The following is a 26,455-nucleotide window of genomic DNA, read 5'->3' as shown; positions in this document are numbered from 1 at the left end:
TCAAATCACCTCCAAATTCATCAAACTTTTTGTATAGCTATGAAAGTTATAACATGGTGTCATTTAGGTGGCATTTGGATAGCTAATGTACTGGATTATGGAGGGCTAGGTTAGGATTAGGGAAATGAGAATCCAAACCCAATCTGTTGTTTGGCTTAAATGGGTTTGGGTTAAGTGGGCCCCACGAGGCAAATAAAAAAAGCAAGAGAAAGAAGCACTCACCGAGCCAGCCTCATCTCCAATCCCCTCCGCTCAACACACACGCGAGGCAAGCACGGCTCCAGCCAGCGGCTTGCGCGTGCGAGGCGAGCACGGCTCCAGCAGCTCGATGTGCAGTGCTGCTCGAGTTTCCGGGTGGCTGCGTGGCAAGTCGAGTGGCGGCTCCAGGATCCCGCATCGCTGCAGCGACCTCGCGGCGACTCCGGCCACCACATGCAGCGGCAGCGGCAGCCGATGGAGGGCGCGAGGGCGGCTCTGTGGATCCCGCATTCTTCCCCTCGTCTCCAAGCAGCTCCGACCAAATCGAGAAATTGCATTACCAAGGGAGGCAAGCAGCAGCTCGGGCATCCGTTCCGCCTCGCGTGAACTACAGAATCGATTGAGGTCCCAGCAGCTCTGGCCACCTGCGCGCCGGTGCGTGAGGGGAGCAGCAGCTCCAGCAGTCCATACGTGCGAGGGACGGCGGCTCCAGCGACGCGCGCGGGGGCACCTGCTGCGGTAACGCCGCATCTCCATGGTGTCACCTATCGACTATCGTCACTCCGCGTCCGCCGATGCCGTGGCCTATTTCCGGACGGTAACCCACCCCTCCCGTCGGGATTAGATCATTAGGAAAAGGATGCTTCGTTTCCCTATCCCAATCCTCATTTATTTCCCTATCCCACCACCCAAACATAGGGTATAATCTATCCTACCCCTCATCTTCCTATCCCACCCTCTATTTCCCACTTACCGAACATCGCCAGGGTTTGTTCCTACCACTGCACATCGTCACTCAGGCTCGGATTCCCCGGACCTTCGCTCTTCCTCGACCTATCCCCATGGGCAAGTCCGCCGCCAAAAAGAAGAAGCCGGTCGCCGCCGCCAAGCCGGCGGCCGCCTCGGCCGAGCCAAAGGCAACGCCGCCCCCGACCACGCCCCCCGCCGCGAACGGCGCGGGGCCACACCAGGTGGTGGACGCCGGCGTCCTCCTGCGGCGCGCGCACGAGCTCAAGGAGGAGGGGAACCGCCTGTTCCAGTCGCGAGACTACGCCGGGGCGCTGCGCCAGTACGAGCTCGCGCTCCGCCTCGCCCCGCGCGGCCACCCCGACCGCGCCGTCTTCCACAGCAACCGCGCCGCCTGCCTCCTCCAGCTCCGCCCCGTCGACCACGAGGCCGTCGCCCAGGAGTGCTCCCTCGCGCTCCAGGCCGAGCCGCGCTTCCCGCGCGCGCTCCTCCGCCGCGCCCGCGCGCTCGAGGCGCTCGGCCGCCACGAGCTCGCCCTCGCCGACACGCTCGCGCTCCTCGCTCTCGACCCCGACCACCGCGACGCCATCGACCTCTCGCACCGACTCCGCTCCCGTGTCAACGCGTCCGCGGTCGCCTCCGCCTCCTCCGCCCCCGAGCCCACCAGCCGCCCCTCCCCCGCTGCCCTTGGCGCCTCCGCCGTTGTCGCCGGACTTGGCCCTTCCCTCCCCTCCCGTCCGTTCCCCAAGAAACAATCAGCACAGGCCCCTCCTACTACTCCTTCGCTGTCAAATCCCAACATGATGTCGAAATCTAACCCACCGCCGTCGCCCAAGCTGGTACCGTTCTCCAATTCTCCGCCATCTTCAGCCAAGCCTTCGGCTGCTGATAGCTCCCGGAAGGCCACACAGACACTGCCAGTGAACTCTTCGCTACTGGCAACAGCCGCACCCCTTATAGACAGAAAGGTTGTGACGAGATGGAGGCCTCTCAAGTTGGTGTATGACCACGACATTAGGCTTGGGCAGATCCCAGAGAAATGCAGCTTCCGGACACTCCGAGAATTCGTGGCGAAGAGGTTCCCATCATCCAAGGCAGTGTTGATTAAATATAAGGATGCTGATGGTGATTTAGTTACCATCACATCCACGGAAGAACTCCGGTTAGCTGAATCATTTGTGGATAAAGTTGGTCATGAGGTTATAGAAAATGGGAAGGAGGGGGACAATAAGCTCCCGGGGTTGAGGCTGCACCTTGTTGAAGTGAGCCCAGAACAGGAGCCACCTTTGCCATCAGAAGAGGAGAAGTTGGAGGAGGATGAGGAGCTGTTGGTCAAGGGTGAAGATGGTACTTCACATACTTCTTCGGAGGTAGCTGACACTGAGGTCACAAAGCAAGATGCGGAGAACAGAGTTGCTGAACAGAGGATGGAGACTGGGAAGAAGGATTGTGGCCATGCTGAGTGCAAGGAAGCTGAGATCGATGATTGGTTGCTTCAGTTTGCAGAACTATTCCGGAACCAGGTTGGGATTGATGCAGATGCACATCTGGACCTGCATGAGCTGGGAATGGAGCTGTGTTCCGAGGCTCTTGAGGAAACTGTGACAAGCGAGGAGGCTCAGGCCCTTTTTGAGATGGCTGCTTCTAAATTTCAGGAGGTTGCCGCCTTGGCCTTATTCAATTGGGGAAATGTGCACATGTGTGCAGCAAGGAAGCGCATCCCTCTCGACGAATCTGCTCCAAAGGAAGTCATGGCTGCTCAGCTCCGCACAGCTTATGATTGGGTGAGAGAGAGGTATGCTCTTGCAGGGCACAAGTACGAGGAGGCCCTCAAAATCAAGCCAGACTTCTATGAAGGGCTTCTTGCTTTAGGCCAGCAACACTTCGAGACCGCAAAGCTTCATTGGTCATTTGCATTGGCAGACAAGGTTGACCTATCCACCTGGGATTCTTCAGAGACATTCAAGCTTTTTGATAGTGCTGAGCAGAACATGAGGGCTGCAACAGAGATGTGGGAAAAGGTAGAAGAACAGAGAATGGCAGAGTTAAAAGAACCAGGTGCAGGTGAAAAGGATGAGATACTGAGGAAAAAGAGGAAGCAACACAGTGCAGATGGTCAACTGGAGTTGACACCAGAAGAGGCAGCTGAGCAGGCAGCAGTAATGAGGCAACAAATTCACCTCTTCTGGGGTAATATGCTTTTCGAGCGCTCTCAAGTGGAGTTTAAGCTCAGTGTCGGTGATTGGAAGAAAAATCTTGACGCGTCTGTTGAAAGGTTTAAATTGGCTGGAGCTTCAGAATCAGATATTTCGACAGTGTTGAAGAATCACTTCTCTAATGCAGTCTCTGAGTGTGAAGAGAAGAAAGTCATGACTTCAGGCATGGAAATTGCCCAAACAAATGACAATATTGAGGATAAGTGTGTGGTTGAGAGCTAAGTACTCATGGTTTTAAGCTAAATGACATCAATGTGTATCATATTGAATTTCTTGATAGGCTTTGTTTGTTCATGGTCCTCGGCCGTGACATCTAGATGAAACTTTAAGCTCACTGAATTTTGTGATCTGTGCAACTGGTGCAGAATCACTTCATAAAATCTTGATAGTTTGCTAAACACGTCTTGAGTTGTTTAATAAATTATTCTACATACACATTAGATGTATGTGATGTGAGTTAGCTTTTTTCCCCCTGTTAGATCAAGTGTCTACATTGTTTCCTAGCTCAGTATTGTTTTGGACTCATACTTTATGTTGTGCGATTCTGTTGTTGCTTTAGTATTTCATAGTAGACACCGAATGTTACCCTTGATTCATTTATTTTGTGAAGTCATGGATCCCGAATTTGACATGCTTGGTAATTTATATTTTAGTTTCTGCGTGCATTTATTTTGCCGTTTTTGCACCGGCAACTGCCTCAGATATGGCTTCCTGGATTGACTTAAGTGCATCATACCATCATGATATTGAAAATAATCACTTCCAGTACGAGAGCTATAACATGGTGTTCTTTAGGCAGTATTATGCATGTACTGAACTCTGTTGTGCAGATGACTTCCAAACAAGTTACTAACTCTGTTCAGCGACCATTTAACTATCGTTTTACTTTGTTCAAGCTAATGGATATTCAGCTAGATCGTGCTGCGCGATAGTGAAAGCTATACAAATTTTAACTATGTTCTGCTATTCGATTTGTCTCTTCACATTTCACTATTCAGTTACACTATTACTGGTAGACATGAGTTGCCAGTTGTAAATCCCCAGTAGTCTATCCTTAGTTTTCTACCATAACTGGTGCCATTTATTTGCTGGTTTGTTTCGGGAGGCATGATTGTGCCTCTTGTATTAAAAAAATGAAAAATTTGCATGACTGTCGAATGTTTCTTCATGCCAAACATGCACCTTTGTGGCCCATGGATTTGTTTCAAGATTCGTGCTCTGGGTTTAGGTTTTGCTTCTTTCTCCCCTTTTTCCGTTTCGAGAGCAGGTTTGGAACTTTGAGTGCCAGTCTGTCAGGTCATTTTGCAGCTCATCATTAGCTTCAGTGAGAGGTGATGTTGTAGTTGTCACCGGTAGGAGCTTTGGTGGTCATTGGCTTACTAGCCACAGACGGGAAGCCTGATTCTTTGTTTTCAAGAATTTGTATTCCCCTTCTGATTATTTCAATGCTATGTGTTGGGAAGAATTTGGCGTGATTTGCACATGTGAAGCTCTTTGGTTGCTTGTCTCCCTCTGAAATCGCCCTCCGAATGATGGGTGGGATTTAGTTGATGCATGTTTATATTGGTGTGGTTATTGATTTCGTAAAAAAAAACCTGAAACTTTGATGCGCTGTCCTATATTCAGATCTTATTTTGGTACTTTGCTATTTCTTGACAAGGGAGATTTGTTGGGGAAAGGTATGTACAATCACAAGTGGGTGTGTAGTTGATGTTGAGAGTGGCCTAGGCTAGGCCATGGCTGGCCAGAATCCTGTACCATGCAGTTTATCATCCAACTGGCATGCAGGGTGGTTCTTGACTGCCTGAAAGAAATCAAAGTGGTGCTAACAAATCTTCTGGTCTTCAGTCTTCCTTTAAGAGCTTTCAAAAGTTGGACAAGTAACTCTTGTTTATACTGCTATATCTTCTTTTCGAGCCTATGACCTTGATCGACATAAATTTACTTTCCGTGCTTATATTACTAAATATTCTGACTCGGAATCTGTTGTGTTGGCAGCTGTGAATATTCTTGGCAAAGAGCAAGAGACCTGCTTGTGCAGGTGGTTACACATGGAGAAAATACTGGCTAGGAAGTTCCTTGCCTGATAGTTGCTGCGAAAGATGATCTTGACCAATGTGCACAAGCTCTACAAGAATCAACTAGAGTAAGTATTTTAGCATTTAAATGTGTAGGCATAGTTGGCCAGTTGAAGCCAGATTGGATATTGGGACTGGTTTCCAGTGATATTTATACATATACTAGTAGAGTGCACGTGTGGCACGCACATGTTTAAAAAAATAATAAATAAGAATTTTATATTAACAATTTTGCATCAGACAAAAACTTAAAACACACCCTTTGCTTCAAAAAAAACGGTAACTAACACTAACTATTAAGAAAATCCCATTTGTTTCATGTAAAACTGTTTTACTCCGCTTCAACCTTGGATCCTAAATTAACAAGACTCAATATCCAGCTCTCCACCAGTAGACATGGCGTTCTTGATCTTAGCAATCTAAGATTGGACGTAACCAATGATCTTGAATAAATATAGACTGATTCGAAGATACCTGCATGGTTATCAAGGTAGAGAGCCGCTCTTGCGACAATGTGGACTGCTTCTTGTTCTGCACGCACCAAAAATAAAATAAATTAGACAGCAAGCTACGTTTTCCAGCACATGACAACTTAATCGAGTTATTCACAGTTTAGTTAGAACAACTAATTAGTTCAAGCGACAATTGAATTTCTAAAGATTCTATATTTCATAGATAGATTTGAGTGGTAAAAGCTATTAGGGTCAAGATATAATTGCAGAGGTGGGGCTTTAATATGATAAAAAATGGCATATTTTAACTACAATAAGCAGATGCATCCAAGTAACGTCCGACAATAAGAGATTTCCATAGAGAATATTTACTTAATATTAGAGTTGTCATTATTATACATCTGATAATCAAAGAAGAAAATTGTTCATTTATTTAACCTTTGATGGACCAGTACACCAAAAAATAAAACACCATTGCTTAGGTAGAGCGCAGTAAACTCACATTTTTTTATGCTTCCAATACATCCCTATAAACAAACAATGTTCTTAGTTCTTTTCCATTAGGGTCAACATCATTGTTGGCTTAGCCAATACCCATGTAGTCTTTCGGGAAACACCTCTAGACAACGCAACATATAGCTGACCGTGAGAGAACACAGGTTTAGGGAGGTATATGCCAACATTCGGTATAGTTTGCCCCTAAGTCTTATTAATGGTCATTGCAAAACTTAGCCTGATTGGGAACTGCTTTCTTTTGAACTTGAATGAAAGTGTAATATCCTCTGAAGGGGACACAGGTATCCTTAGTAGAAAAACTCTATTCCCAGCATGTTGGCCATTAACAATCTCAGCATCAATTGCGTTGTCTTCGAACCCCCTCACCACCAATCGAGTACCATTATAAAGTCCATTATGAGGATCAAGATTTTGAAGCAGTATGACGGGATAATTTTTCTTGACCTTGAGCTCACGAGGAGGTAACCCGTTCAGAATAATCGAGTTAAGAAAATCAAGAGGGTAGTTGTTGTTGGTGTTATCGTCAATCGAGTTATAGTACACCTTTTCTTTACCTGAAAACATGTCGATCATCCTAGCATTAAACCCATCAACATGCTCATTCCTCGTGGAAAGAATTGCACGCTCACGCATATATTACGTTGAGTTACGATTACCTTTAAGATCCGGGAACACGTGCTCGATGAGTATGTCAATTGACTTATCAGAGTTGTACTCAATGGCAATGTCATCGGAGAGCTGTACATAATCATTGGTGTATGTTTCTTCAATCCCATTGCCAATCCTTAGCAGAAAATTAGAGTACCAACTATCACTTTGTGCTCTCATGTTCTGATGCAGTCATATCATCCATACCTTGTCCCATATATATGAGCGCTGCAGTGTCGCATCAGTGATCTGGGCTCTTATCCCGCGAGGTACAACAGGAAGAACCTGTCTAAAGTCTCCTCCAAACACCATAACAAGGTTCAGTACAACCCATTATATCTTGCGATGATCTATCAAGCGTCTCGACTACTTGTCTTCGAGTCATGGCAACTTCATCCCATATAATCAAAGAAGCTATATGCAACAATGCAGCTGTACCACTTTGTTTCGTAAAGTTGCATACAGAATTATCACCGAGTTTGATGGGGATTTTGAACCTAGAGTGTGCAGTATGACCACCTGGCATGATAGAGGCTGCCATACCAGATGTCGCGGTAGCAATTGCAATAAGATCCATGGAGCGCACCTTAGGGCACTCCCAATGGGAGAAACCATTGTAGTTTCCATAGTCTAGGATATTGTATCAAGAAATCATCATTCACAATGTATTTTTTTATCTATAGTCTAAACCAAAATCCAATCAATCATTCTCCCTTCTAGTACCAGATCCTCTATGCATCATGTAAAGGAGCTCGAGTGACGGGTAGCAGCGGTGCAAGCGCAAAGGATCCGGCGGTAAGCAAGAAGAAACTACTTGTGTCGTTGTCAAGATCAGCGGATCAAGACTAAGACTAGTAAATTTCTTTTATGCGCGTAAGGCTTCGGATGGTGGCGTGGGAGACACGGGGTTTAGACTGGTTCGGGCAAGGAAGAGCCCTACGTCCAGTATCGGGAGCTGCTCGTGTTGCCCACGCGGGGTCTGTAGTAGGGGTTACAGGAGGGCGAGAGAGGGAGCTGATCCCAAGTCCCTTGGGTGTGCACTGATGCTCTAAAGGGGAGTGTGTGTGTTCTGTTGGCTTGAGAGAGTCCCCTGTCTCAGGGTCCCCGGTTCTCCTTTTATAGCGCAAGGAGGCCACCGGGGTTACAAGCGAGACTGGGTATGAGGAGAAGTAAAAGAGATAATCTAAGTTAAGTAAAATACAACATAAGGAGAGAGACCAAGTTCCCGGGTCGCCGGCCTCCTCCCAGCCTTCGGCTCCTGTCAGCGCGTCCACCGAAAGAGGGCGGCTGCCTTCGGATCCTGTCGATCCTCTCCTTGGTAAATGTCGTCGCCAGGCACGATGATGGTGTTCGGTCGTGGCATTTGTGCCCGTTAGGGGAGGCGGCTGATCCCGCTATCTCGCTGATGGCCCGTGGGACGCGGACGTTGCGTCCCTGTCGCCGGATGCGCAGGGCGCGAGGACGGGCGAGACTTCCTCCTGTGCCGGGCGGCGTAGGCCATGAGTGCCCTGTAGTGAATCGGAGGGAGCCACGACCACTGTAGCCTGCATCGCACGGTCGCGCATGGGTACTTGTGGCGGGTCGCGTCGGGGGCGCGGGCGCCTTTCTGCGCGCCAGAGCCACGGCGCATTTATGGCAAGGTCAACAGGGGGACCCACGAGATCCGCGCCCTGATCTTCCATTTTGCGCCCGAGGCGGATATTTGTCTTGCGGGATCGGATGAGTCCGACCCCCTGCGCCCTAGGTCGGGCGAGGCGGAGTCTTGCGGCGGGGGTTCGGGTGCTCCCGACCCTAGGCCCCTGGGTCGGGCGAGGCAGAGTCTTGCGGCGGGGGGTCGGGTGCTCCCGACCCTAGGCCCCTGGGTCGGGCGAGGCGGAGTTTGGTCATCAAGGGATCGGGAGCGTCCAACCCCGAGGCACTGGGTGGACGAGGCGGAGCGGGGCTCTCCCCTCTCATGTTGGGCCGATGGCAATCTTTATTACCTCAGGTGGGCCTGGGCCTTTATGATCGTTATTTTAATGGGCTTTAAGGGGTCGTTAATATTTCCCCCCAACAACTTGGGTCTCCCCAATGCATATTCGCTGGTTCCTTAGCCTATCGGTGTGCGTGAGGACTTGGTTTCCTCTCCAGGAAATGGTTTCTCTCTCTCTCCATAATAAATCTACTGCCACATCAATAAATTGCTTAGTTGGCATGACAATTAAAAGGGATAGAAACTATCATCAATGTCCCATTGGGACTGCCCTTAGCAAGCAATGCCCTATACAAGTATGTCTTGCCGGTTCCACCAGGACTATCAACAAAGAATACCTTGCCTCGGTTAGTAACCACGTGATCTAATATTTCATTGAAACCAACCCTCCGTTCTGCATTCAACGTGTCTATAATTTCCGGATCCTCTTCTTTGAAACCAATTTTTCTTTCCTCTATCAGCTCTCTATAGTAGTCTCTTGACTTGTCATTTGTTGTTATTTGCCAAAGAAAATATTAAGAAATGGTTATATGGAGATAAATGTAACTAACAAACAAGTAAAAATTACATACATTGTTTTTAGATGGAATGCACATATAGTTTGAAATTTCAACGGTAAATGGTATCGTTAATATACAATGCATCACGTCCTAACGCAATCAGTAACGTGTGGTGCAACTATATAATGTTTACAAAGTATATACGAGCAATAACGGAAAAAGTTAGCGTGTCTATTAGGTAGGACACACGGTGTTTTATCTACATATCACTTTACAAGTTCAGGTGTGCAAATCTGTTTGAACGTTGTAATACTAATTTCTTATCAAGGCAACCATCTAATAACTCACCATAGCCATAGCACTATGAAGATCCACTCATCTATTATACAATATCAACGGCTACCAGATCCACACCTCGTGTAAGATGCTACAGTTTCAGCAAGACAACAGAAAGGGTTCAGTTTGAAATAATAAATTTTAAAAAAAAGACAACAAAAATATGTCACTTAGTTTTTTTATTAGGACCACTACATATAGAGCTAACCGCGTGCGATTAAAGACAACAAACAATTTATACTACGTGCTTATGAAACTACGAAAATTGTGCATTATTTATATGAAAGTAAACCTTATCATATCTAAAAGAAAACTAAAGTGACACACAGAATGCGCACAATGCTAATATAGTTACCACGATTAAAAACACAAACAATATCTTAAACTTTATAAATTATTTCCATGCACTCATCCTTCGAACTCTAATGGCATCATCAAGTATAAATAAAAATCAACACGAATATCCAAATAATGCCAAACAATCTAACCTGACTCATCAAGCTCAGGAACCATAGCTCTTTATGTCCTTGCCGATCGAACGGACGATATCCGCTATGTCTCTAAGCACGAGTTGAAGAACCAATCTGGAACTCCCATGAGTTCGACAATAGTCTTCAGCCATAGATTCGAAGTGCTTGTCCCAAAGTCCACGGATATTGTTGTACTCACAAAATACGATAAAGTGGCAAACAATCTTCTCAAAGCACAAGGCATTTTAAATGACATAGCTTCAGTCAGTGCATCATCCAGAGACTTATCAGACTCCACAAGGTCTAGCACCTCACAAGGTTTTCTGAAAGTTGAACTTAGCATACCACGCACAGTGCGAAGTGCAGCAAATGAAGTTGCTCCTCTAACATGGTTTAGGAGAACTCGTAGGTAGTACTTATCACCTTCCGCGGGGTGTGCATAAACAAGCCTTCCAATCTGAAAGCGTTTATTCTTCCTAGGTTTCCAGTGTTTTTCAGATTTGATCCACCTAAAATGCTATGGAAACTCCCTGGACACCTAAACTTGGGTGCATTAGGATCTTCTCTGTTCATCATGAAATACTCTGTAAGCATTGACCGTTGTGACTGTGAACGCTGCGCTACTTCTTCAAGGTTGTTGGTCTCATTGAATGGACCCATGTGCATACCGGGCATATGCACCTGCATTTACAAAACAGGGGGTGACAAAGTACGTTGGAAAACGACACCGGCCATCCACCTTTTCCTGATAAAAACCTTCTATCCATCTTGATGCCTTCTATAAACAGGATATGCATCCTTTCCTTGTTGAGTGGCATCACAAAACTGGCGTGGATAATTGAAACGACATTGGCCATCCACCATGCATGCACAATGCGGGTTGAGAGTTCCACAAGAGCCATGCATCATGTGTGTGCAGACAAGTCGATGGATGACTGGATATTTCTATTCATTAGGAAGCTCCGCTGATATATTCTTATCAAAATCATTAGGCCCGCTCAGCTTAGCACTCTTGTCCATAATTAGCAAAAAAAATGCTCATGCGGCAAACCCCTCTTCCGAAACTCAGTGACATGTGCCCAAGCAGCCACCTTTCCAAAGTGTCCCTTATTGATCAAGAAATCATGAAGGTCAAGTAGTTTCGCATGATACACCCTTGCAACAATATCAGGTCTGTCTTGTGGTGTTTGTCCTGGCAACAACTTTTCCATAATCTCTGGCCAGTAAGGATTGCAAGTCATTGTCACAAAGTAATCCGGGCGACCATAGCCTACAACTAAGGCCATTGCATCCATGAACCTTGCACGGACATCGCGGACATCGCGGTCACTTCCAGGAAAATTCTTAGTCAACACAATTCATTTACCAGCCTTTAAAGCATCCACCTCTCCAAAAGCAAGGGTGTCAAGGATGCCCTGTTTTAAATTAATTAATTAATTAATGTAAGAAACATTGATAATGGATACAACCCTAATGTAAATTCAAATGCATTGATAGAAAGCACATTAACAATGATAAATGGTTTTTCAAACCTGATACAGATCCACCCGTATAATCTTCTGGTGGTCTGGATTAGAGTACCAATCCAAGCTCATGGATCCAATCTTTATATAGATATCAACAATCCACTGTTGGAATAGATGTCCTCCATAGACAAATATGTTAAACACCCCATCACGTATTTGCATGATATAACAGTAATACTCCTGCGCACTCACATGCAGTCGTGACCCTGAGTTACCTATACACGTATGACATTTGCAAAAAAAAAGTTAAAACACATATATCATTTAAAATGACACATTTGATAAAATTATAGCAAAAAATACAATGTAAAAACATATACACACACCTCCATCATCGTCGTCACTGTCCCTATAGCCACCATCATTCTCTCCATCAATCTCTTCTTGTGATTTTTTGCATGTATCTGTATCAATCTCTCCATAATTATCTGTATCAATCACTTGTGATTAGATACATGTATGTTATAAAAATTGTGAGCATGATAAATCTAACTCAACAAATTTAAAACGGAACCTTTTTCGGCACCACCACCAACAATTCTAGATGGCATTCTTTTATATCTATCAACTTGTGTAGTTTCAACTCTTGTACATGAAGATTGACCCTTATCTTTCAGCAATCCACCATTTGTATCTGCAAGAAAAATGCAATAAATAAATCACGTTACAGCCGGTAGATATCATAATTGCATAGTGAGCTTGCACATACCTAGCTTGTTACACTTAGTGTACTTTCTCCTTTTCCTTGGAAAACGCACCACCGGTATTTCTTCCAACAATATCTTTTTATCCTCCCAACCGGTTTCTCCTCCAGGATAAAAAGAGGTTAAGCCAACGGATCATAGCAGACATGGTATGCTTTTATAAATTGTGCATGACCTGAGTTTGCATGTACCATTATACTCCTTTGAAATTTATGCTGCTCGTCTGATCCATCCTGCCAAATGGTGGCCACCTGATCCATTGCTGGTGAATTAAATCTCCTCTGGTCCACGAAAATGCTCGTATTCAATTCAATCTTGTATTCATCAAGGTTTGGCACCTGACCTAGATGTCGGAATGTATGGACATATGGATTGTTATTCTGTATCTGTATATCCAAAACGGTTCTAATCAAATTGGCATCAAGATGAGGAGACCTCCGTGCTCTGTGTGCCATAGTATCATCCGTATCATAAAAATACAGCTGCATATGCCTTGGACCCTTCGCACTGGGCTTTAATTGATCTAGCTTGTGATATATCTGACCATGTACCTTGAAAGTATAAACACCCATACCTGCGAAAAGAATGAAACTTTGAGGTACGAGTCAAACTAAAGGTGTTTCAATTATTATTGTAGCTTGCAAAACAATACCAGCAGCAGTGGCGAGATGACGATCGACAGAGGCGCCAAAGCTAGTGAATGAGAAGTGTGAGTTGAAATATCGAATATTCTTTCTAAAATACAGTGCATCCTTGTCTGCCTAGCTTGTGAACAAGCGACGAAGCTCAATGGGGACATCTGGAATATATATATTCACCTTCCCCTTCCTACAACAAAAACTATCTCCTTCACCCGGAAACTTTACCTTCCAAAGCAACCGTTGGATCTTCTGGTTCCCAAATTCCAGGATCCACTTGCTCTAAGTTGTTTGAACCACTATTCATCCCTGATTGAATCAATATTATTTTGTTAGTGTGACAGTCACATAAAGTGTCATAAAAACTTATTAATTACAAGTGGAAAAGCCAACCATTGATAACCCATCTTGTTTTAGAATGTGTTAATACTTCTGCTGCGACAGACTGCACGGATCCAAACACTGGAGCTTGAGAAGCCAAAGCTGCATATATGAAAGCATTATAATCAGCACAGCCCCATTAATAATGTCATTATACGTGGTGTACCTTCATTAGACATGTTCTTGCATCTCCAACCCTCATTATTTTTTAATATCTTCTCTTCTCTTACCAAGCCTGACAGGTTTGCTTATCTCTTACTCTCTCCATCCCTCTTTAGCTCTATTTGAGACACCTCCTCAACACCAACTGTATACATATAGTACACAGATGCATTAAAACCAAGAAAAAACATACACATATAATTTACGAAGCTGCAAAGATAAAAAAAACCTGTGACGGGAGTAGTGTTTATCCCAGCAATCCGAGACGAACCACCTATACCAGTCAACCCAGACCATATGGTTCTGACTGGAGGTGACTCGAACACAACACCTGCAACAAGGAAAAAAAATATGAGTAGAGCCTCAATAGCTTATTTAACAGAATTTATTTCATTTATATTTAGTTTCTACGAACCACCGGTACTAGTCAACCCAGAAGGCATGATCTCGAACGCACCTGCAGCAACCACAAAAATATAAGCATAGACCCAATAGCCTACTCAAACTAATTTATTTTCTTCACTGAAGAATTTAATAAACATGGTTGTACATTGTCTTTGTAGAGTCATGTTGGTTGCAGGATCGTTGCCATTCTTACGATGGTAATTTTCTCGGGATTTTGATTTCTTCTCGGCCTTTGATCCTCTGTCATCGTCTTTCTGATCCTTTGTCATCCTAGAATATCTATTCCTTAACTTTTGATTCTCTTTCTCCTTCTGCAGTTCGTCTATAGACACCTCCTTATTAACACCGGCTGGAATGAACAAGTGCAATATTCACTAATATTAAAGACTCAATAGAATAAATGAAAGCATGCAAGGATTCCTTATTATAATACTTGTTGCTGATAATACAGATTCACCAAATAGCGTGTGATCAGATGTTTCACCAAAAAAATCATAAATGGGGTAAATAGTAATATACACTGCACACTATACAGATGTTAAAGTGAATAACAATATTTAACTGAATCTACCTCTCTCATGAAACACCCTTACTTCATCGTCTTCATAATTGTCCGGTACAACATCATCAGGCTCCAAGCAATCCAAGTCTTCCTATTGCACGAATAAAAATATTTTATTGATGGTCCAATAAGCTCGTAATCAATGATACAGACTCAGTGATAGAAAAAAGTTTACCTTCCAACACTATTTCCATGTCATCTGGCTCCCAAATTTCTGATCCAAACTGCTCAACATTTTCAGGACCACTATTATTTCATGACTACAGCAACAACATATTGTCAGCATCAATGACAAATATGATTCTTTGATTGCATAATATTTGCAATCAAAATACCGACCATTGGTAGAACCTCTAGTCCTATGAACAACGCTTGCTTCCGTTACTGCAGATTGCGCGGTTCCAAACACAGGGGCGTGTGAAGGCAAAGTTGCATACACGAAAGCAATAAATACTCCCTATATAGAATTTATCAAATCAGGATTAAAGAAATGCACCTTGTGTTCTTGTTTTCTTTTGTAATCAAGCCTCATCTTTTTTTGAAATTTTATCTTGTTTTGTCATGGAAGACATTTTAGCATATCGCTCCTTTTCTCTAAGCCTCTTACGTTCCTCTGGAGTTGTCATCTCTTGAACATCTACTGGATTGAAAGTTAGTTGAAGCCATATATATAAATGGTGAAATACACAAAACAAAGATAGCACAACAAATAAAGGCATCTTAGATAGTATAACCTTGTAATGATAATGACAAATGTAGATCTCCAGTTAAGGATTGATCGAACACATGTACAGACCCTGACATATGAACCCTTCTGTAAGTATGGTTTCTATGTAGCCATTTGTTCCCACCATCATCTTGGCCAAGCTCTTTAAGTAATTCTGTGCATACAAGTAATGTCAAAATATCATGTCTGTAGCATTTGAAAGCTATTTGAAATATCATATTTAAAAAAATAATACCTCTACGAGACAAACATGGTGGTGACCCTGTGACTGCGCTTGGAAACTGAGGTCCATTACATGGACCTGATCCGATTTTGTTGGTTCTGTCACAAAATGACGTGGTGTTCAAGGATAATGGTGTACCTTCTAAGTATTGTGGTGGCTTGATTGTTTTGCTTTTAGCCTTCCTACGATAGTAACCTTCCCTGACCTTTGCACGCATCTTCTCCTTTTCCTCCTCTAGCAAACTGGCATATTTATCTCTTCTCTTTTGCTTTTTTAAGTTCTGTCGGATCAACATTTTCATTTTCTTCATGAACTGCAAGTTTGAAACTGAAATGATGAGCAGGCAAAAACCAAAAGTAATCTGAGATGAAAAGAAAAGATATATACCATGCTCCGCGCTAACAACTGTCTTCTATTGCCAAATAAGGCTGGCCAAACTCTATTCTTGACCTCTTACGACCACGTCCAGATCCAGGGTCAATTGTGTTTGTCACATCATAAGTGGACAATGATGATCCATCAGTTATGAATAGCTAAAAAAACTCCTGCGAGATGAGAGGGATTAGACCTTATCGATCTACCTGCGAGGAGCGCAAAACATTACCTAGACGTCAAACTAAGCATGTGCATGGTAATAAGAGAATTCGGTGCCGATCTTTTTATCGATCCAGGCGGATTTGAGGCGAATATTCCCCTCAGTACCGCCAAGTTCAGCTTGTTCCCAGAACGACCAAAAAATAAAAAGAGATTGATTCAAACATGGCTCAAGCATTACCAGACGAGTAGACGACATCCCAGCCTTGAGAAAGAGGGAGAAAGGCCGAAGTCCACGACAGGAGCGAACTGTAGCCGGTACACAGCACTTACCACTGGAGTACTACGCGTTGAGGTGACCGGAACCCGTCATCCATCAGGCCTCTAGCCCTCTACAATGCTTGCTGTGGCAGTGCCACCACACAGCGGGTTGAAGAAAGGAGGACAGGGCAGCAACCTGACAGGCCCTGCAGGGCGCAGAGCGCGCAGGTGGGTCGGTTAAAAACCTCCGTCTCCATGGAGGCATGGAGCCCCGTGCGCCGGACCGGACCGAACCGGACCGGAGGCAGCGTGTCCGGCGACAGGGTGGCATCGCTGTTACGGCGCCCTGCCTCCGTCGACCCCGACTCCGACGAGCCTAGGCAACGTGCTAAAGTTTGTTTGGATATATTAGTCTGTCAACCCGTACTCCCGCACACGCTAATATTTTTAGAAGCTATTGTATATAAAAGTTATTTAAAAATTAAATTCTTAGCTAATAATCAAAATTGTTTACCTACTACTCTCTTATTTTTCCAATACTTCAACATAATAATTATATAAATATATACCTATCTTTGTACAGTTGTGATTGCTTTTTAATCAATAATTACTCTATGTACTTTTTCATCCATATTCATACTTTTTCTATTTTGTATCACACCTCCAATCCTTCATACATTATGTTTAGCATACAAATCAATATTTTTCATCAATTTCTCACATGGTCTAAATGGTGGCACTCATCATGTGTATATACTTTAACTTAGTATTTTTATATTAACAATGACATAAATAGGTAATTTAGAATCATATATTAATTTACTTTTTGACATTTCTGTATGATGCACATGAAGATAATTAGATTAAGATTTAGGTGTTTACTTTAGGTTATTTTTAATAGTGGGTAACATAGATAAAATTTTAGAATGACATTTTAAGTTATACTTTATAATGATGTGTATTAGTAAATTGGATGAAGATTATGAGGTTACTTTATATTATTTTTTATAATAGCTGAGCTCGGTAATTTAGATATAGGTTTAGAGCTTATTTTTTAATATTTTTACAATGATAGTGGCAGGTAACCTTTTAGAAAATATAATAGATCAATGGCTATGATTATTAGAGTTTACATGATTGGTGTTTGATGTTTTTAATTTTTATGAGAATTTCTCTCTTTTTTCTAGCTTGTCTCGTGGGAACTAATGTGGAGTCTCTAATGGAAAAAAAATGTAGGGTTACCTCATGTTATTTTTAATAATAGCATGTGTGGGTAATATAGATGCAAAATTTAAAGGGTTACTTAAAATTAATTTTAAGTAATAGTGGTAGTCAATTCGGTTGCAAATTAGGGGGTTATTTTAAATATTGTTTATAACGGCATAAGTGGGTAATTTTGATGAAGATTAGGGGTTACTTTAATTAATTTTATATAATGGTAGAGGTGGGTAATTTATATATAGATTTAGGGGGTTACTTTACGCTATTTCATAATGTTATGGGTGGGTAATTTTTAAAAAAATATAATAGATCCAATGGCTATAATGATTTGAATCTATCGATCGATGATCGGATGTTTTGTTTTTTTTGAGAATTTCTAGGATTTCTCTTTTTTTTCTAGAGTGTCCACCTAGGAATCCTAGGTGGCTTCACCTATAGGCTTCAAAAGGAGCCTCCAATTAGTAATAGTAAGGTTGAACATAAACTAATTGCAAAACTAATTGCACAGATGAAGTTTAATTCGCGAGACGAATCTATTAAGCCTAATTAGTTCATAATTTGACTATTAAGCCTAATTAGTTCATAATTTGACAATATAGTGCTACAGTAACCATTTGCTAATGATGGATTAATTAAGCTTAATATATTCGTCTCGTGAATTAGCACAGGGTTCTGCAATTAATTTTATAATTATCTTATTACAATTAGTTTTATAATTAATTTAATTCTTCTAATTAGCATCCGGAACATCCAGATGTCCCCTTCTACATTGTAGAACCGGTATAAAACAGCCTACCACCACCCTAGTATCAAACAGCCGATAGCAGCTTCCGTGGGTCTGAGCTGCAGTGCAACTTACACACGCACTGTTCAACGGGTCACGTCAGGGAGTCATTGCCTCTGCCTGACCCTTTTTGCGACCCGTACGAATCGCCAGACACGGCGACTGTGCCACCGCTCAGGACATGAGTCCTTTTCGTTTGTGGAGTCCTTTTGCGAAAAGGCGAGCAAAAAAACACAAGACAGGGCTCCTCAGCCGCCTCACAAACACAAATCTCTGCGACTTTCTAGCGTCAGAATCTCTGCGAGATCTTTCCATTCCGTGTGCACACGCGTTGCGATCAGATCAAGCCATCAGGAAATGATAAAAGTTGCATTGCGCTAATCTGTACCGCATTTTGGCCTGATGGCAACACCAAAAACAACCGGTTCCACGCTACGCAAAAACTTGCGGTTCCCTTCCAAAATGCTGCTCCTAGCACTTCTTGCTAGTTTCTACCACTTTCCACTCTAGTCTACACTTCTGACTCACCTCTCTAAAAGAAAAAAAAAGAAAAGAAAACGAGGAAGAAGAGGGCTACGCCCACATGGAGCCAGCTTGGCCTCGGCAGCCGTCCACATCAGCGCCGGAGCCGGACAGCTCCATGGAGAGGCCGCCCGCGCCTGACCTCCGGGGCCCGTCGCCGAGCTCCTTCCCCATCGCCACCGACCACCGGGCCATCGCCACCTCCGGGGCCCCGCCGGGCAGCGCCACGTCGCGGGGGAGCCACTTGGCCTGCATGTACCCGGACCGCCGCCACGGCGGGACGTGCAGGCCGCTCTCCCGCAGCGACCGCTGCGCCGCCGCGCAGAGCAGGGACACCGCCTTCCGGAGCCTCGCGCGCGGGCCCACGAACACCGCCGGCAGCCGGGACCAGAGGTGCGCGTACCATGGCGCCGGCCTGGCGAGCTGGAACTGGGCCCGGAAGTCGATGTCGACGACTAGCCTGCTGGAGCCGGAGGTGGTGGCCGCGCCCGCGCCGCCGCCGTCCTCCCCCGCCACGGCGACGTCGATGTACTCGTAATCGCCTGCAGAAAACATTGATCATTTGCAGCGAACTTTTCTGACGGATAATCACGACCAAGCATTGACGAACTAGTAATCGAGTGCGGCACTCATGCGTGCGGACAAGAAAGGACCAATGCTAAATGGTGGCATTGATCATTTGCAGAGCCATGCACGTACTAGACAGCCAGAAGTAGAACAGTTTGGGAGATTTACTGTTTCCTAGAAAGAAAAGCGAAAAAAAAAAGAGAGGAAGGGGCAAGCAAAATGAAGCAGTAATTCAGTCAGGTAAATCACATGGGGCTTCATGCAGAGAATGGTAAATTTGGGGAATATTTCCATACCAAAAGAAGAAATATGCTGTTCCATGGCAGCATTTTTGGCAGGCAACCCACCCCAGTTTTAGAAGCTTATCAGAGCAGCAAGCAAGGACATAAATGGTAAAAAGAATAGGAGACAAGGATATACTGTGGGTGCTATCACCAATTGTCCAATTCACCATAGCACTTTAAGAAAACAACTTGGCATTAGCCTTTATACACTCTCTCTGATGGTACATTAGATTACCTCCGGGGTGCTCCGTTGTGGCGACCCAAGAAGACCTGCAGAGGGATGCATCGTAGCCGTCCTTCCTGAGCCTCATCATCAGCCTCCTCTTCAAGCTGCTCCTCTTCCTCTCCTCCCCCATCTCTCTCACGTGCTTCATGGCCCTCTCATGTATCTCCATCTCCACCTGTGTGCTAGGCTCAACCATAGCCTGGTATGCATGTACATGCAAACAGAGTAATGCATCAAAGATTTGAATCAGCAATGACAAAACAAAAATCCCAAAAAGGAAGGCACATTATTGATCATAAGAGATTGCAAGAACAGATGAACTAATCAAACCTCCAGGATGCGGCTTGGAGTTTGGTGATGCATGGAGATGGCTTCTGGTGACGACGGTGGCTCAAAATCCATCTCGAACATCCTCTCTTCTGAACTGCTCATGATCTAGCTTCAGGAAGCGCCAGCGGAAAAGAGTTCTAGAGCTCAGCAATGGCGGAGAGACGGAGAGAGACTAGTGCATTTATCTAGTGGCCGATGGAGAGTACTTGTACTACTACTGCTACAAGCTACATCCATGTATGAATGTGGTGTGAGTTGGAGCTGCTGGATGACCTCATTACAGAGGAGGGCGGTGGCGGTCGACCGGCCGGGGTAGAGGAACTCGAGGGAGAAAATTTTATGGGATGTGACACGGTGATGGAGACAGACTTGAGTAGAGCTAGACAGCGATGGGTTGTGTGGTCAGTCGGTGCCTCGCAGTGAAGTGATGCAGAAACAGCGCGTGGCTAGTGTTTGTGTAAGCACGGGGGGAATAGATTCACCGGGAATATTCAGCACGAAATCCTGCGTCCCGTTTGAAACTGCACGCTTCTGGAATTGACAAGGAAGGAGTGCACGACGTGTCTGTTGCTGCATTTGCCAGGCATGGTGGCATGGACGGCTAGCATTTCAGCAATTCGTTTTTAATCTTTTCCTGGTATTTTTTGGAGCTGAGAAACCAAACCGATAAGTTCCTGTGGCCAACGAGAACAGCGAGAGCAGTCTGGTGCCTCGGCCTAAGCATCGAGGAAGATTGCCGATGGACTCGAGAGCGGTTAGACTCGTAACACGCCGGGGCATGCTTTTCTCTGATGAGCTGATCCCTGACGCCACTGCTGCTCAGCATTGCTGGCGTCAGAGGATAGCTGTGCACGGCACAGCAAAGCTGTAAGTGATCGGCCCTAATTAATCAGGTGTGGATGCCCTAGACGCTAGACGGGTTACCCTATGGCCTAAGGCTCGCTAGGTGTCCAGATGTACGCCCGCGGCGGGCGCGTCGTGGATCGCAGCATGCAAACGCAGCGTTCATAGGGCGGAAGAATTGGGCGGGCCTCGCTTCAACGCGAGATTCACTCCCACGCCACGCGCGGGCGTGTTTGGCAGCGCGCAGTGAACCAGGTTGGAACCAGACGGGCGGATCCCCAAGGTGCAGAGATAATCAAGATCCCCAAGGTGCAGAGATGTTGATTAGTAAATTTGCACCTATAATGTTAACTGGATTAGAAGTTTGTTTGGTGGGCTGCACAATAAAACAGGACGAGTTTGCATTGCATTGAGGAATTGGTAGGGTTACCGCATTCTTCCTCCTCCTAGCACGCGTTGCCGCGCCTCCTCCCGCACGCACCGCCGTGCCTCCGGCCACCGCGCGCCGCGCCCTCCTTCCACCACGTCTCCTCCTGCACGCGCCGCCACGCCACCGCAGCTACGCCTCAGCGTCGTTGTAGCTCGGCCAAGCTCGCTGCGGGAGCTCGACCGCTCGCCCTTGCCGCCACTACTTGGCTGCATCCCTTGCCGAAGATTGGCATAGTGGAGGTGGAGCGCTGCTTGGGAGGACAAGGCCGCGGGCATTGACCGTTGGGATGAAGCCGCGGGCACCTTCTCCCTGTGCCTTCCTCCCTCCGATCCTGGCAGAGGCGGCCGCCGGCTCGTGCATGGCCTGCCTGGCCTCCCCATCGTCGTGGTGCTACTGCTCGTCGACCCGGCTCTGCACGATGGAGGTGCTCGCGTGCGCTCAATGGTGGGTATGGCGGGTGAGCTGGCGATAGGAACATAGAAGATGCGCCAAGCATGGGGACGAGACGGAGACAGCTTGAGCATGGCGCTGCCACCAACGCCGGGAAGATGCAGATGCTGCCAGGCTCCACCACTTTGACGGTCGCGGCCTCGCCTTTGCCCTCTCCTCCCTCCTGTAGCTGCTCCCCGCCGTGGCCTTCCGGTCGACGCGGGCAAAGGGATCGGCGAAGGAGGCAGCGGCGAAGAACGAAGGAGGGTGAGCGTGTTTTGGTGCGTGACGAGAAAACACCAGGGGGCACCGCAACGAGACCATCGAGCCTGCACCATGTGGAACGACCGATTTTGACGTTTTACGCGGTGCAAGCTGGCGAGCCTCTTTTGCATCGTGCAGACCTGACCATAAGGTCAACCAGTTGGTTCACCAGCTGGGCCTAGCCCAACCTCCGTCTGGGCTACCAAGCGAGCTCTACTTATCCGAGAATCAGCAAATCAGAGCTACCAAGCGAGCCCTACTTTTCTGAGAATCAGCAAATCAGCAATGGTAGCAGCTAGTAGCCCTCCGGCCTTGCACCAGGAATAATCCAAGCAAGAAGTTGATTCATGCATGATCCCAATTACCACCAGCACATGATGAGTGTATGAAAACACAGAGACACACAGGTGGTTAATCCTTGGTGTAATGATGTCTGAATTCCACAGCTGCAGCCCATAATTCAGGCAGTAAAACCCCTTGTCCTCCGTCTCGCTCGCTCCGGTCTCCAGCCTTTCAGGTGCCCACTAATTCAGGCTGCTAACCCCTTGAATCGCGGCGTCCTTGCATTGTGCTCGAGAGCTGAGGAGGAGAGGCGCTTCCTGTTTCGCTCTAGCGCTTGTCTTCTCCGCGGGGGGTAAATGCCATCAACAGCTACCTGTACAGGACGTATAAATTTCGCCTGCACCCCGCTGCGCAAAAGCGGGCCGGAAAAAGTTGGCGATCGATTCGATTCGCTCCCCCTTTATTCTCGCTGATACTTATTTCTCTACAGGATCGAGCTGTACGACCGTGGCTAGTTCAGCTATCTCAGCGGCTGTGGCAATAGTAGTGGCGACAGTGTTGCTCACTTCCTCGGTAGGAGCGCTCAGAACTGAATTTCAGAAGAAATGGCTGTGGCCTGGCCTAAATCAGCCAGTGTGCTCCAGTGGTTAAGTCCAACACGGAAGAAGTTTAAGTTAGACCATCGTTAACGCTAATCCAATGCTGTAGCTTCATCTCGTGGGTGACGGATATGGTCCTATTTGCTGCATTATTTCAAGTTATTTTTACTGTAGATTTTATGCATAGGCTGCTCCGTGGCTGCTGTTCATTTTTACTCTTTTTTTCCCCTTAAAGTAAACCATAAAAAAATAAAACAGTAGTGGAAATGCGACGGTTGACCTGCGCGGCACCCTGACAGAATTTATGCAGGTGACATTAACATGGCCAAAGCAATTGAGCCCTTGTTTAGTTCACCCCCAACTCCCAACTTTGACACTATGCAAAAAGAAGATTCCCCATCACATCAAACTTGCGGTACATGCATGGAGTACTAAATGTAGACGAAATTAAAAACTAATTGCACAGTTTTGTTGTACTTTGCGAGACGAATCTTTTGAGCCTAATTAGTCAATGTTTGGACAATAATTCACAAATACAAACGAAACGCTACAGTGTGCTACAGTGTTGTAACAGTAATTTGGTACCTCAAAACTTTGGCAACTAAATAAGGTCTGATCCCGGCGAACTTGAATGGCAGTCATGGTTGCCTGTACAACTGTACTACTGCAGCGTGCTCCGGACTCGCCGCCACACGTGACAGTTCCGCGAGTGTAAGCTTGTAACAGCCCATATTCACGCTAGGCTATGCAAAAGGTGAGGCCCAATATTGTAACGGACTAGACACAGCCCATCATGAGCCCACGCGATACTTCGTTTCCTCACGGCTCGAACCGACCGAGCCACTTCCACGATTCTCCGAGACGAAAACGGGCAAACCCCACCCCAGGACGGACCCCCGCGCCGCCGCCGCCATGGACGCCGCCGCCGCAGCACGGTGAGATCCCTCTCAGTCTACTCCTCCTTAATACTCATCAAAGTTGCCCCCTATAACGGCGTTCCTTATCCGCGCCGCCGCCCGCAGCCGCCTCCGCGCCTTCAAGCGGTGGATGCGCGCGCACGGCGTCGTCTGCAGCGACGCGCTCCGCCTCGACGCCACCGACCCCCTCGGCGTCCACGTGCGCGCCGTCACGCCGCTCCGCGAGGGCGACCTGGTAGCCACCATCCCGCGCGGAGCGTGCCTCACCCCGCGCACCACCGGCGCCGCGGGGGCGATCGAGGCCGCCGAGCTAGGCGGGTGCCTCGCGCTAGCCGTCGCCGTCATGTACGAGCGCGCGCGCGGCGCCAACTCGCCGTGGGACGCCTATCTCCAACTGCTTCCTGACCGCGAGTCCGTGCCGCTCGTGTGGCCGGCTGACGAGGCGGAGCGCCTCCTCGCCGGCACCGAGCTAGACAAGGTGAAACCTATTCTTCTTGTACGACTAAGCTGTACCGTTGGTATCTGTATGACTGCATTCTATGTTGCAGTGCACTATGATACTTTTGAATGAATTTATTTATTTTTCCCTCCCCGACTAAGTTTCTTTTGTAAGAGAACGAACCTTTTCTCCTTGGTTGTTTCATAATACAAGCTAGTCAGTAGTTTCTAATGTTGTTTGCTCCAAAATTGCACCATCGGATGCAATGCACATACCTTCGTGTTGGTATTTTCCTTTATTGGCTAAACATGGAGATGACTCTAATAACATAAATTTCTAGGCAGATAGTGAAGCAGGACAGGGAATTCCTTTGTGAGGACTGGAAAGAATGCATTGAGCCCCTGATATCATCTGGAGGGCTGGATGTTCACCCAGATGATTTTAGCTTGGACAAATATTTCGCTGCAAAGACCCTTGTCTCTTCAAGGTCCTTCCAGATAGATAACTATCATGGATTTGGAATGGTTCCACTGGCTGACCTGTAAGTTTAATGGTAATTCTGTAATTAAATCATTTTATTTACCTGGTTATTCTTTGTAGTGTTAATGTATGTGTCTGAAGTCTGTCATGTTAACATGTAAATGTCCTTATCCTACATGGTTATGCTACTAATGAAAAATTTCTATCCATCTTCTCCCCAGTTTCAATCACAAGACTGATGGTGAACATGTTCACTTCACGTCTGCATCAGATGACTCAGACTCAGATGGTGAAGATCATGATGAACAGAGTGATGCTTCTGCTGATGAGCAGTCAACTATAGAAAATCCCTCAAACAGTCCTTCAGGTTATATTCACAAATATATGGATGTTTGTCATTAGATCTTATCTAGATTTGCTATTGATTGGTGGACAGCTTCACTCATTAATTTCATACTGTTGCATTTGTTATAAAGGCTCAAGAGTTGACGATGAAGATTTGGAAATGATTGTTGTAAGAGATGCCAATGAAGGGGAGGAGGTAATGCTCATTGCCACCTTGCTAGCTATACTTTTTTCCTTCCGACTAGTAACGTCTATTTCCTGATATCTTCCATTCTAGGTGTACAATACATATGGTACAATGGGGAATGCTGCTTTGCTTCATAGATATGGTTTTACAGAACTCGACAATCAATATGACATTGTCAACATTGACTTAGCAATGGTTAACAAGTGGTGCACATCCATATTCTCCAGTCGACATGCAAGAGCAAGGGTATTGCTATGGCGTAATCTGGGTTATTCTGGTTGCACTAGCCAGGATGCTGAGTACTTTGAGATTTCATATGATGGGGAACCCCAGCTTGAACTTCTGATCCTCCTTTATATCATCAGTTTGAAACCTGATGTTTATGACAAGTTAATCTGTGTGGCTCGTGATTTAGTTGGCGATGAAGAGCATGATAGTATTCGTAACGTGGTTAAGTTTGTCGAAGTAACAAGCTCCACTCAAAATTCTGAACTTAATGGGCTTGATGAACTGCATGATGTGAAGAAATTTCTGCATAGTGAGGACATTTGTTCTGCACTTCTATCACTTGCTGATGCGAGGGAGAGTCTGTATGGCTCAAACACTTTGGAAGAAGATGAGGAAAAGCTGCAAGCGTGCTGCATTGTCAGTGAAAGGAAGCTGTATCATTCTCTGGTGCTGCGGGTGAGCGAGAGGAAAATACTTTATAGATTGCGAAAATATGCCTCTAGCAGGTCAAAGACCAAGAAGAGAAAACATCCCTAGTGTTTGAAGTCACAGTGTACTCACTTGGTGAGGCTTGAAAATTCTTGGACAATCGAGCTGCTTGTAATGCCTCCTTTTCAGATTACCACGCAGTTGAAATTTTTGGCCGTTAAGATATGACAGATTTGATTGTGACGTGTTTGATTGCGGAGCATTCCCATGAGCCATTTCATACTAATACTGTTGTAGCATGTAATCCTTTTCTCTCCTTCTGGCTTTCTGCTTTTCTTTCCTTGCAGTGGAGTAAACACAAGGCATGCGTTGTGTCCTGTAGAAGATTAGATA

At 45.7% G+C, this 26,455-nt stretch overlaps 4 protein-coding genes across 4 annotated transcripts; 2 read left to right on the top strand and 2 right to left on the bottom strand.

The window, feature by feature from the left end:
* The first annotated feature begins 265 nt into the window (after positions 1-265).
* Positions 266-3,664, top strand: LOC101761644 (protein CLMP1). Its single transcript, XM_004970744.3, has one exon. It carries the CDS (start codon positions 1,041-1,043, stop codon positions 3,381-3,383), a length of 2,343 nt encoding a protein of 780 aa, XP_004970801.1. The 5' UTR covers positions 266-1,040; the 3' UTR covers positions 3,384-3,664.
* A 2,726-nt stretch (positions 3,665-6,390) lies between these two features.
* Positions 6,391-7,035, bottom strand: LOC111257362. The gene is made up of 2 exons (XM_022826740.1): positions 6,864-7,035; positions 6,391-6,761 (listed from the first exon to the last, which is right to left on the bottom strand). Exons 1-2 carry the CDS (start codon positions 7,033-7,035, stop codon positions 6,391-6,393), a joined length of 543 nt encoding a protein of 180 aa, XP_022682475.1.
* An 11,608-nt stretch (positions 7,036-18,643) lies between these two features.
* LOC101756123 lies at positions 18,644-20,356 on the bottom strand. Its single transcript, XM_004972213.2, has 3 exons — positions 20,191-20,356; positions 19,870-20,059; positions 18,644-19,325 (listed from the first exon to the last, which is right to left on the bottom strand). The coding sequence occupies exons 1-3, from the start codon at positions 20,290-20,292 to the stop codon at positions 18,835-18,837; spliced, it is 783 nt and encodes a 260-aa protein (XP_004972270.2). The 5' UTR covers positions 20,293-20,356; the 3' UTR covers positions 18,644-18,834.
* A 3,522-nt stretch (positions 20,357-23,878) lies between these two features.
* LOC101762055 (ribosomal lysine N-methyltransferase 3) lies at positions 23,879-26,358 on the top strand. Its single transcript, XM_004970745.4, has 6 exons — positions 23,879-23,972; positions 24,060-24,432; positions 24,738-24,934; positions 25,095-25,240; positions 25,350-25,414; positions 25,496-26,358. Exons 1-6 carry the CDS (start codon positions 23,950-23,952, stop codon positions 26,168-26,170), a joined length of 1,479 nt encoding a protein of 492 aa, XP_004970802.1. The 5' UTR covers positions 23,879-23,949; the 3' UTR covers positions 26,171-26,358.
* The last annotated feature ends 97 nt before the right edge of the window (positions 26,359-26,455 follow it).

The sequence above is a fragment of the Setaria italica genome, chromosome V (genome assembly GCF_000263155.2).
Source record: "Setaria italica strain Yugu1 chromosome V, Setaria_italica_v2.0, whole genome shotgun sequence".
In the NCBI taxonomy this organism is placed as follows: Eukaryota; Viridiplantae; Streptophyta; class Magnoliopsida; order Poales; family Poaceae; genus Setaria; species Setaria italica.
Note: the sequence above shows the minus strand (reverse complement) of the source record. Positions and strands in the feature narration are given on the sequence as shown.

Coding starts and splice junctions, on each gene's coding strand:
- LOC101762055 (XM_004970745.4), top strand. CDS start 23,950: ATGGACGCCGCCGCCGCAGCACG. Junction 25,241..25,349: donor TCCCTCAAACAGTCCTTCAG/GTTATATTCACA, acceptor TTTGTTATAAAG/GCTCAAGAGTTGACGATGAA. Junction 25,415..25,495: donor ATGCCAATGAAGGGGAGGAG/GTAATGCTCATT, acceptor CTTCCATTCTAG/GTGTACAATACATATGGTAC.
- LOC111257362 (XM_022826740.1), bottom strand. CDS start 7,035: ATGAGAGCACAAAGTGATAGTTGGTACTCTAATTTTCTGCTAAGGATT. Junction 6,762..6,863: donor CGTGTTCCCGGATCTTAAAG/GTAATCGTAACT, acceptor ACATGTTTTCAG/GTAAAGAAAAGGTGTACTAT.
- LOC101761644 (XM_004970744.3), top strand. CDS start 1,041: ATGGGCAAGTCCGCCGCCAAAAAGAAGAAGCCGGTCGCCGCCGCCAAG.
- LOC101756123 (XM_004972213.2), bottom strand. CDS start 20,292: ATGAGCAGTTCAGAAGAGAGGATGTTCGAGATGGATTTTGAGCCACCG. Junction 20,060..20,190: donor CTCCAAGCCGCATCCTGGAG/GTTTGATTAGTT, acceptor CATGCATACCAG/GCTATGGTTGAGCCTAGCAC. Junction 19,326..19,869: donor CACAACGGAGCACCCCGGAG/GTAATCTAATGT, acceptor TGTTTTCTGCAG/GCGATTACGAGTACATCGAC.